The sequence below is a fragment of the Oncorhynchus kisutch genome, unplaced genomic scaffold (genome assembly GCF_002021735.2).
Source record: "Oncorhynchus kisutch isolate 150728-3 unplaced genomic scaffold, Okis_V2 scaffold774, whole genome shotgun sequence".
Lineage (NCBI taxonomy): Eukaryota > Metazoa > Chordata > Actinopteri > Salmoniformes > Salmonidae > Oncorhynchus > Oncorhynchus kisutch.
In genome coordinates, this window is record NW_022262719.1 from 105,187 (window position 1) to 117,600 (window position 12,414).

The 12,414-nt window shown below is 42.2% G+C and overlaps 1 protein-coding gene across 1 annotated transcript in view; it reads left to right on the forward strand.

Annotated features, from left to right (window-relative positions):
• The window catches only part of LOC109877595 (aldehyde dehydrogenase family 1 member A3), a 33,944-nt gene extending 21,844 nt beyond the window's left edge, over positions 1-12,100 (forward strand). The window contains exons 10-13 of the mRNA XM_031816312.1: positions 2,087-2,251; positions 5,238-5,395; positions 10,338-10,412; positions 10,561-12,100. Of these exons, the coding sequence (XP_031672172.1) occupies positions 2,087-2,251; positions 5,238-5,395; positions 10,338-10,412; positions 10,561-10,630 (468 nt within the window). The 3' untranslated portion in view covers positions 10,631-12,100. The remainder of the gene's footprint in view (positions 1-2,086; positions 2,252-5,237; positions 5,396-10,337; positions 10,413-10,560) is intronic.
• Positions 12,101-12,414: the final 314 nt, after the last annotated feature.

Below are 12,414 nucleotides of genomic sequence, written 5' to 3' on the forward strand. Positions count from 1 at the left end.
ATGTGTATATATAGTCTAGTGAGTGTGTATACATGTGTATATATAGTCTAGTGAGTGTGCATATAAAGTCTAGTGAGTGTGTATACATGTGTATATATAGTCTAGTGAGTGTGTATACATGTGTAAATATAGTCTAGTGAGTGTGTATACATGTGTATATAAAGTCTAGTGAGTGTGTATACATGTGTAAATATAGTCTAGTGAGTGTGTATATAAAGTCTACTGAGTGTGTATACATGTGTAAATATAGTCTACTGAGTGTGTATACATGTGTAAATATAGTCTAGTGAGTGTGTATATAAAGTCTACTGAGTGTGTATACATGTGTAAATATAGTCTAGTGAGTGTGTATATAAAGTCTACTGAGTGTGTATATATAGTCTAGTGAGTGTGTATACATGTGTAAATATAGTCTAGTGAGTGTGTATATAAAGTCTAGTGAGTGTGTATATATAGTCTAGTGAGTGTGTATATATAGTCTAGTGAGTGTGTATATATAGTCTAGTGAGTGTGTATACATGTGTAAATATAGTCTAGTGAGTGTGTATATAAAGTCTACTGAGTGTGTATACATGTGTAAATATAGTCTACTGAGTGTGAATACATGTGTAAATATAGTCTACTGAGTGTGTATATAAAGTCTACTGAGTGTGTATACATGTGTAAATATAGTCTAGTGAGTGTGTATATAAAGTCTACTGAGTGTGTATATATAGTCTAGTGAGTGTGTATACATGTGTAAATATAGTCTAGTGAGTGTGTATATAAAGTCTACTGAGTGTGTATACATGTGTAAATATAGTCTAGTGAGTGTGTATATAAAGTCTACTGAGTGTGTATATATAGTCTAGTGAGTGTGTATACATGTGTAAATATAGTCTAGTGAGTGTGTATATAAAGTCTAGTGAGTGTGTATATATAGTCTAGTGAGTGTGTATATACAGTCTACTGAGTGTGTATATAAAGTCTACTGAGTGTGCATAGGGTCAGTGCAAGACAGAGTCAGTGAAGATAGTTTGGGAACCATTAGTTGACTATTTAGCAGTCTGGCTATTCAGCAATGTTATGGTTTTGGGGTAGAAACTGCCTTGGAGCCGATTGGTCCGAGAGCCGATGCTCGGGCACCGTTTGCCGGATGGTAGCAGAGTGAACAGTCTATGGCTTTGGGTGGTTGGAGTCTTTGGTAATTATTCACCATTAGATCAGTTCCCAACTTCGGACCAAATCCTACAGATGTAGAAGCTTCATTTGAGCCAGTTTGTTACGGCAGGAAAATAATCCTGCAGCAACAGGAAATGTGAATTATTATGTGGATTTGGTTAATGGACATTTTTGTAGGGGGTTGATACGTTTTTCGTAAGGGCAAATCAAGTCTGACATTTCTAAGTGGAAATTACAAACTTTAGAAGCCTTTTTAAAACTCCAAAAGTTTGCATTTCCTGTGGTGCAAGAAAATTCTCAGTAACAAAAAAGTGATCAAATGAAGATCCTATATCTGTAACTTGAGAGCTGTGTGCTTAGCTCAGATATTCATGTAAGTCATGCAGTGAAGTCAATCAAATATTATCTTAAGTTAACCGTGCAGGCCACAATTTAGGATTCAGTCCTTTACTTTTAGTCTACAGCTGACAGCATGAGAAGATGTGGGACAGTTACAGAACGTATCCTTCAGGTCTTGTCTGACAGAAGCGTAGTTTCCATTACCACGGTGGTTATCAACGTAGGCTATCAGAATGGGTTCACTAAAGATCACTTGTGGTGGGAGCAGAAAATATCCCATTATTTTTCTGGCTGTTCTTTCTTTTGCTCCTGTGCCAGCTTTGGATGTGTGTAAATGAATACTCCCTTTATAGCCATTACTTTACCTTTTGTGTAATGACATCACCCTGCCTGCCTCCAACTCCAACTCTCTCCCTCCCTCCCTCCCTCCCTCCCTCCCTCCCTCCCTCCCTCCCTCCCTCCCTCCCTCCCTCCCTCCCTCCCTCCCTCCCTCCCTCCCTCCCTCCCTCCCTCCCTCCCTCCCTCCCTCATCTCCTCTCATCTCCTCTCATCTCCTCTCATCTCCTATCTTCCCCTGTTTCTCCAGATTGACCAGAAGCAGTTTGATAAGATACTGGAGTTGATTGACAGCGGGAAGAAGGAGGGAGCCAAACTGGAGTGTGGGGGCGTGGCCATGGAGGACACAGGCCTCTACATCCAGCCCACCGTATTCTCCCAAGTCAAGGACCACATGCGCATCGCCAAGGAAGAGGTGAGAGATCCAAATTCTGATCTATGGTCAGTTTTGTGATCTTCTTGTCAGATGGTTAAGGTTAGGATTGGGGGATGATGCATCCGTCCACCCAACGCTGCCCGAAGAAGAATCTAACAGTCGAAACCTGTCCTGATATTAATTATAAACTGGGTGGTTTGAGTCCTGAATGTTGATTGACTGACAGCCGTGGTACTGTATATCAGACCGTATACCACTGGTATGACAAAATATTTATTTTTACTGCTCTGATTACATTGTTAACCAGTTTATAGTAGCAATAAGGCACCTCGGGTGTTTGTGATATATGGCCAATATACCACGGCTAAGGGCTGTATCGAGGCACTCCGCGTTGCGTTGTGTGTAAGAACAGCCCTTAGCCGTGGTATATATACCACACTCCCTCTGACCTTATTGCTTAAATATACCACAGGCAGATCATTCTGTTCTCTGTATATAATACCTGTAAATAGTCACCTGAACTTTTTCTGCATCGTACTGTGTCTTTGTTCTGTGATTGGAGGAAGGAAAGCTGATCCTAGATCTGTGATCTGTGTCTACGGGAAACTTCTACCCAGAGCTAGGGGTTTCTGATTCTGGCTTTACAGTGATTTCATTCAGAAAAATGAGAACGCCACCACTGGTCCAGGCAGTTTTGTTGTATACCATTGCCATCTTCTGGTGGTGTGGTTGAAGTGCAGCTTCAGACAACTGTATATCTATGGTTCAAACAAGGTCATAGTCATGGAGATGGATGGAGGGCGCTTCTTTACATCTGTGGCATAATGGCTTCTGTGACAGCATGGCCAGCGCCATGTAGATCTTTCTCCAATTGAAAGTAGTCCATTTATTCTTGTTTTTCTTCTATGAGTCGGTAGACAAACTGAAAGTGTGTATACTGCCACCTAGTGTGTGTTTTCTAAACAGGCATGAAGCCAAGGTTGGTGATTTAATGCCGCTTGCCATTCATTGGCTGATCCCTCCTGCTGACCTGGATAGAATTCTGCGGTCCTTCCTGAACCCATAGAAAGTCCCACCCAATTGACTACTTTAAAATGGTAAAAGTGCTCAATGGATCTGCCCATGCTAATACTGGCTTTGTGGTATTAGAGCTGTCTATCCAAGTCTATGGTCATGGTAAAGCAGGATCATATCATAGAAATACATAGAGGACTCTAGTGGCCAAAAGCCGTTTTAGCATGGGCAGCGCTATTGAGGACTTTCACCATTTTTAAGTAGTCAATTGGGTGGGACTTCCTATGGGTTAAGGAAGGATCACATAATTCCATCCAGGTCATCAGGAGGGATCAGTAAATTAATTATAATCGTGAACAAACATTCCATTACTATAGGTGGCAGTAAATTGCCAACCTTGGCTTTATATCTGTTCAAACACACAACACACTGCAGGTGAAAAGAATCAACACACTGCAGGTGAAAAGAATCAACACACTGCAGGTGAAAAGAATCAACACACTGCAGGTGAAAAGAATCAACACACTGCAGGTGAAAAGAATCAACACACTGCAGGTGAAAAGAATCAACACACTGCAGGTGAAAAGAATCAACACACTGCAGGTGAAAAGAATCAACACACTGCAGGTGAAAAGAATCAATACACTGCAGGTGAAAAGAATCAACACACTGCAGGTGAAAAGAATCAACACACTGCAGGTGAAAAGAATCAACACACTGCAGGTGAAAAGAATCAACACACTGCAGGTGAAAAGAATCAACACACTGCAGGTGAAAAGAATCAACACACTGCAGGTGAAAAGAATCAACACACTGCAGGTGAAAAGAAACAACACACTGCAGGTGAAAAGAATCAACACACTGCAGGTGAAAAGAATCAACACACTGCAGGTGAAAAGAAACAACACACTGCAGGTGAAAAGAATCAACACACTGCAGGTGAAAAGAATCAACACACTGCAGGTGAAAAGAATCAACACACTGCAGGTGAAAAGAATCAACACACTGCAGGTGAAAAGAATCAACACACTGCAGGTGAAAAGAATCAACACACTGCAGGTGAAAAGATGGCGCCGAAGAACATGGCTGACGTTTTATATTCTCCCAACCAATTGTGATATTTATAGCCTCGTTATTGTTATTCTTATTGTGTTACTTTTTATTCTTATTTTTACTTTAGTCTATTTGGTAAATATTGTCTTAACTATTCTTGAACTGCACTGTTGGCTGAGGGCTTGTAAGTAAGCATTTCACGGTAAGGTCTACACTTGTTGTATTCGGCGCATGTGACAAATATAGTTTGATTTGATTGGATTTGAAGTATGTAGCCTTTTAGTTTGTTTACCAACTCATCAAATTAGTAGAAGAAGAAAATGTACTACTTAAAAATGGAGATGGCCTCAATGGCACTACCCATGCCCCCACATGCCCCCACATGCTCCCACATGCCCCACATGCCCCCACAGACCAACTGTGGCAGATGCAATGTTACATCCTATACATATCTCTATGGTTGTATTCACTAGACACCAAATGGAAGAAAATGGACTGACACAGGGAGGAACCTGAACCTGTCAAATAACAAACGCTTGTGTTTTTATTTATTAATACGACCCAAGGCTATTCTCATTGGTGCTGATTGATCCTACAGACTTTTATTTGGACACAACACAACATTGACATGGTTCAGCAGTGAAGTCATTGCATTTTTTAAGATAACATTTTCTTCACATTATTCATCATAATCTAGGGTCAATCTAAATTGGGCGTTGAACTGACATCTGTGGCCTGTGAGGCTTTGCTTTATCCTTCTCCTGCTGACCATGGCCTGTTTGAATACATAACAAACCAACCTGTCTCTCCTCCTTGAGGTAATCACTGATCCAACAAACTGATAGGTGTAAGCAATTACCAATTACCAGCCATGTCACATTAGGGATTTCTTCAAAGGAGGGCAGTAGGAAGGATGCATTTGAACAGGGCATATAATCTTCTCCATGACCCCATCCAGATCTTCGGCCCAGTCCAGTGTATATTCAGATTCAAGAGCCAGCAGGAGGCCATAGAGAGAGCCAACAGTACGGAGTACGGCTTGGCTTCTGCCGTGTTCACACGCAATCTGGACCGGGCTCTCTCTGTGTCTGCCGCCCTGGAGACTGGCACCGTCTGGTAGGTTACTGTTAACTCCTGAACAATGGTACCTTGCTAGTATCACTACATATGACTACAGCAACAACTATTAGCTGCTACTATTTCCATCCTAACAATTCAATACTAGTACTAATATCCAAAATAGTGTAAGGATGAGAACTGGATGCTAGTGATTGATTAGTAATGTCTGACAAGTTCCTATAAATACTGTAGGTTCGTCCCATAGAGATAGATAGATAGAGCACTCATCTTTGTATCTGTTACAGAATGGGCAGCGCCATTGAGGCTATCTTCATTTTAAAGTAGTCAATTTGGTTCTTCCCGATTGGCTGAACCCTCCTGATGACCCGGTTGGACATGACTCCAACAGGGTCACCAGGAGGGATCAGCCAATGAAGTTGGAAGTACCAACCAGTTGACTACATTAAAATGGTGGAAGCCCTCAATGGCGCTTCCCATGCTAATGTGACCTCTAGGCCACTATAGGCCTCTATCATTCTCTATGGTTAGTCCTCTCTCCTGCAGACAGACTAGTTGACATAAGGCTCGTTACTTCCACTACTACTACTACTACTAATAATAATAATATTACTGCTACCACTTCTACTACTATTACTACTGTTACCATTGGCCCAAAGCCAACCACTACTCCTTACCATTACTACTTTATTATTCATTTACTCCATGTGCTGCTAACTACTACCTTCTACAGTACAACTTCTATTAGCATTTTACCAATGTACTCCTTATTCACTCTGACTCCGTATCCCCTACTTATACCTCTTCATGTGAGAACACAGCTGTAGCTGCACCTTGTGGCCACAAGATAGAGCCGGGTAGATAGGTAGGTATCCCAGACGTTGCTCCTCTGTGTGGCAGTGAGAGAAGGACAAGGAGTCTGAGAGAAAAAGGAAGAGATCTTTTTATTTCACCTTTATTTAACCAGGTAGGCTAGTTGAGAACACCTTTATTTAACCAGGTAGGCTAGTTGAGAACAAGTTCTCATTTACAACTGCGACCTGGCCAAGATAAAGCATAGCAATTCGACACTTACAACAACACAGAGTTACACATGGAATAAACAAACATACAGTCAATAATACAGTAGAAAAAAAGAAGAAAGTCTATATACAGTGAGTGCAAAAGAGGTAAGATAAGGGAGTTAAGGCAATAAATAGGCCATGGTGGCGAAGTAATTACAATATAGCAATTAAATGCTGAAATGGTAGATGTGCAGAAGATTAATGTGCAAGGAGAGATACTGGGGTGCAAAGGAGCAAGATAAATAACTAAATATATACAATATGGGGAGGAGGTAGATAGATGGGCTGTTTACAGATGGGCTATGTACAGGTGCAGTGATCTGTGAGCTGCTCTGCCAGCTGGGGCTTAAAGCTAGTGAGGGAGATATCCAGTCACTGGAGTCTCCAGTGATTTTTGCAGTTCGTTCCAGTCATTGGCAGCAGAGAACTGGAAGGAAAGGCATCCAAAGGAAGAATTGACTTTGAGGGTGAGCAGTGAGATATACCTTCTGGAGCATGTGCTACGAGTAGGTGCTGCTATGGTTACCAGTGAGCTGAGATAAGACGGGGCTTTACCTAGCAGAGACTTGTAGATAACCTGTAGCCAGTGGGTTTGGCGACGAGTATGAAGCGAGGGCCAACCAACGAGGGCGTACAGGTCGCAGTGGTGGGTAGTATATGGGGCTTTGGTGACAAAACGGATGGCACTGTGATAGACTGCATCCAGATTGTTGAGTAGAGTGTTGGAGGCTATTTTATAGATGACATCGCGGATCGGTAGGATGGTCAGTTTTACGAGAGTATGTTTGGCAGCATGAGTGAGGGATGCTTTGTTGCGATATAGGAATTCTAGATTTAATTTTGGATTGGAGATGCTTAATGTGAGTCTGGAAGGAGAGTTTACAGTCTAACCAGACACCTAGGTATTTGTAATTGTCCACGTATTGTAAGTCAGAGCCGTCCAGTGTAGTGATGCTGGACGAGCGGGCAGGTGCGGGCAGTGATCGATTGAATAGCATGCATTTAGTTTTACTTGCATATAAGAGCAGTTGGAGGCCATGGAAGGAGAGTTGTATGGCATTATAGCTCGTCTGGAGGTTCGTTAACACAGTACCCAAAGAGGGGCCAGAAGTATACAGAATGGTGTCGTCTGCGTAGAGGTGGATCAGAGAATCACCAGCAGCAAGAGTGACATCATTGATGTACACTGAGAAGAGTCGGCCTGAGAATTGAACCCTGTGTCTCCCTCATAGAGACTGCCAGAGGTCCGGACAACAGGCCCTGTGATTTGACACACTGAACTCTATCAGATAAGTAGTTGGTAAACCAGGCGAGGCAATCATTTGAGAAACCAAGGCTGTCGAGTCTGCCATGCCAATGTGGTGATTGACAGAGTCGAAAGCCTTGGCCAGGTCGATGAATACGGCTGCACAGTAATGTCTCTTATCGATGGCGGTTATGATATCGTTTAGGACCTTGAGTGTGGCTGAGGTGCACCCATTACCAGCTCTGAAACCAGATTGCATAGCGAAGAAGGTACGGTGCGATTCGAAATGGTCGGTAATCTGTTTGTTAACTTGCCTTTCGAAGACCTTAGAAAGACAGGGTAGGATAGATATAGGTCTGTAGCAGTTTGGGTCTAGATTGTCACCCCCTTTGAAGAGGGAGATGACAGCGGCAGCTTTCCAATCTTTGGGAATCTCAGACGATACGAAAGAGAGTTTGAACAGGCTAGTAATAGGGGTTGCAACAATTTCGGCAGATAATTTTAGAAAGAGAGGGTCCAGATTGTCTAGCCCGGCTGATTTGAAGGGGTCCAGATTTTGCAGCTCTTTCAGAACATCAGCTATCTGGATTTGGCTGAAGGTGAAAGGTGGGGGCTTGGGCGGGTTGCTCTGGAGGGTGCTGGGCAGTTGACCGGGGTAGGGGTGGCCAGGTGGAAAGCATGGCCAGCCGTAGAGAAATGCTTATTGAAATTCTCAATTATAGTAGATTTATCGGTGGTAACAGTGTTTCCTAACCTCAGAGCAGTGGGCAGCTGAGAGGAGGTGCTCTTATTCTCCATGGACTTTACAGTTTCCCAGGACTTTTTTGAGTTTGTACTACAGGATGCAAATTTCTGTTTGAAAAAGCTAGCCTTAGCTTTCCTAACTGCCTGTGTATATTTGTTACTAATTTCTGTGAAAAGTTGCATATCACGGGGGCTATTCGATGCTAATGCAGAACGCCACATGATGTTTTTGTGCTGGTCAAGGGCAGACAGGTCTGGAGTCAACCAAGGACTATATCTATTCCTGGTTCTAAATCTTTTGAATGGAGCATGCTTATTTAAGATGGTGAGGAAGGCACTTTTTAAAGAATAGCTAGGCATCCTCTACTGATGGGATGAGGTCAATGTCTATCCAGGATACCCCGGCCAGGTCGATTAGCAAGTCCTGCTCGCAGAAGTGTTTTAGGGAGCGTTTGACAGTGATGAGGGGTGGTCGTTTGATCGCAGACCCATTAAGGATGCAGGCAATGAGGCGTGATCACTGAGATCTTGAATGAAAACAGCAGAGGTGTATTTGGAGGGCGAGTTAGTTAGGATGATATCTATTAGGGTGCCGGTGTTTACGGATTTGGGGTTGTACCTGGTAGGTTCATTGATAATTTGTGTAAGATTGAGGGTATCAAGCTTAGATTGTAGGATGGCCGGGGTGTTAAGTATGTCCCAGTTTAGGTCACCTAGTAGCACGAGCTCAGAAGATAGATGGGGGGGCAATCAATTCACATATGGTGTCAAGGGCACAGTTGGAGGCAGAGGGTGGTCTATAGCAAGCGGCAACGGTGAGAGACTTGTTTCTGGAAAGGTGAGTTTTAGAAGTAGAAGCTCGAATTGTTTGGGTACAGACCTGGATAGTAAGACAGAACTCTGCAGACTATCTTTGCAGTAGATTGCAACACCGCCCCCTTTGGCAGTTCTATCTTGGCGGAAAATGTTATAGTTAGGAATGGAAATTTCAGGGTTTTTGGTAGTTTTCCCAAGCCAGGATTCAGACACGGCTAAGAGATCCGGGTTGGCAGAGTGTGCTAAAGCAGTGAGTAAAACAAACTTAGGGAGGAGGCTTCTAATGTTAACATGCATGGAACCAAGGCTTTTACGGTTACAGAAGTAAAAAAAAAATGAGAGCACCTGGGGAATAGGAGTGGAGCTAGGCACTGCAGGACCTGGATAAAGCTCTACATCACCAGAGGAACAGAGGAGAAGTAGGATAAGGGTACGGCTAAAGACTATACGAACTGGCTGTCTAGCACGTTTGGAACAGAGAGTAAAAGGAGCAGGTTTCTGGGCACGATAGCATAGATTCAAGGCATAGTGTACAGACAAAGGTAAGGTAGGATGGGAGTACATTGAAGGTAAACCTAGGCATTGAGTAATGATGAGAGAGATATAGTCTCTAGAGACGTTTAAACCAGGTGATGTCACCACATATGGAGGAGGTGGAACAACATGGTTGGTTAAGGTATATTGAGCAGGGCTAGAGGCTATACAGTGAAATAAGACAGTAATCACTAACCAGGACAGTAATGGACGAGGCATATTGATATTAGAGAGAGGCATGCGTAGCCAAGTTATCGTATGGGTCCAGTGAGTGGTTGGGCTGGCGGTTGAGTGGTTGGGCTTCTATTCCCGTACCGGCAGTAGAAGGAGTCTGGATATTGTAGCCCAGGAGTGGGCTTCAGTGGTAGCCCAGGAGCCCTAGCCGGGCTAGCTTCAGGCTAATTTGTGCTTGCTCCGGGATGGACACGCTAGCCAGGAGTAGTCACCCGTGATCGCGATTAGCTACTTGCGAAGATCCAGATGAAAAGGTTCAGAGTTTGCGGAAGGAATCCGGGGATAGAAAACTAGGTCCGTTATGCTCTCTCTCTCTCACTTTCTGTCTCTCTCTCTCTCTCAGGGTAAACTGCTATAACGCCCTCCATGCCCAGGCACCATTCGGAGGATACAAAATGTCAGGCAATGGACGAGAGCTGTAAGTTACTTCTCTTCAACACTATGTGTGATGAAAGGGTTTACTAGTTTGTTTACCCACACATTTTGCACATTTTTAACACAATGTGAATGATTAGAACAATACAAATTAATTTGTATTTATTAACCTTTGTATTTTGATTCCTCAGGGGTGAGTATGCATTGGCAGAGTACTCTGAGGTGAAAGCTGTGACCATCAAACTGACTGAGGCACTGTGAGGGACACAGGAGAGACCACAAACCACTACTAGAGCCCAGCCCAGCACTACTCTGTCATCAACTAAGGCTGTGTCCCAACACTCTTCTTGTCTCCTTTCATTTATCACCTTTGGTCATAAAGAGTTTGATTTGTGCGTGTGCTGTGCTCAAATCCTATTCAACGCCTATTTCACCTATCACTCAAAGTCATAAGGTGAAAAAGCCAAGGAAAGGTCGCCATCGAAGGGTGTTGGGACACTGGAGTGGCTTGAAGTGGCTTTCTTTCCTTGGTAAATTAAAGGAAACAAGGAGAGGTGGCCAATCTGGAAGTGAATTGGGATGCAGCCAAACCCTATTAGAGTTTCAGACCCTCCCACAGCTCTATTGCTCCAGGGGTGTATTCATAGGAACCAATTGGAAGCAAACGGGACGAAATGGGAGGGACATACCTGAATTTGTCCAATAGAAATTGCTACGGTTCGCAACACTTTACACTAATGAATACACCCCAGGCCTTTACAATACCACAGCACTTCAGAGCTTCACTAATAATAACAAATAAAAAAATCTGTTTCTTAATTTGGGGTTTTCTGATATGAATGTTCTTCTCTCATTTTGAGGAGCATTTTCTCCCTTTTCAAATGGTGGAATGAATTTGAATTCCCAAACAAGGTCATATTTACCTCAATTTTTTTTTTTACTTTCTAATGCCCAGAAGAAAGACATGTTTTTAACCCACTACAATAACAATATATAGGTACTGTACTAGCAAACCTTAACTGGCATTTTAACACTTTTAAACACTTTACATTGTGTTTCATTTTGATCTGTGTACAATATCTTTCAGAGTTGCTCATCTATAAGTGTGGCAACATTCTGCTAACTTTACTAAAATTCCCAGGTTTCACAGAAATACTGGTCAGATTCAGGAACCTGGGAATTTTCTGAAAGTGAACAGAATTTTGCAGCACTAGTCTTGACTCCTGAGTACTGTTATTAACATATTGTTATGTCTTGGGTGACGATACCCCTGATGATTGTTGTATGCTTTGTGGTTTTATTGAACTAAATGTAGGAATGTATTTCTTTGCAATACATATGGGGCTGGTTTCCCAAACTAAAACAACATTTCAATGGAGATTCTCATTTAAGATTTGTGTTTAATCCAACACTCGGGTTAATCTGTGTCTGGGAAACCGGAGCCTAATTCAATAAGGTAAAACATGGGGCTTGTGTCCTATTGGTGTTTTTAATGGTATAACAATGCTACTGAAAACTGCCATTATGTTGAAAATACAAGTCATTTGGACTCCAGTAATGTCTCCCATGGGAGGTAAATTATTCATTGTCTCAATATGCACCATATATGAGATGTTACAATGTATAACAAACCACAAGGAAACCAGTCATTGTGTTTGTTTCATTTTCTAAACTCTCACTTTTTATATGGATATTTAAATACACATTTTAAATAAAAGAAAATGGAATGTGTTTGTGATTCGTTTGGATTTTCATGTCATACAGATAAGATTGTAACACCTCTTGGAGAAAAGCAGTTTCTTGGAATATGGTACCAGCAACTGCTAGTTAAAAAGGGCAAGTATTTGTTATTTAAATGAAGGATTCTGTCTGTCTATCCATTCTTATTTCCTTTTAGAAGTCATTGAGTGCTGCTGTATCAAATTACAATACAGTCCAAGGCTAAATATACCACGTTTATTGACAGTTCAGAATTATCACCAAGAAAACATAAAATACAGAGTGAAACATGTACTTTTTCTAGACAAAGTAATCAAATAGCAAAA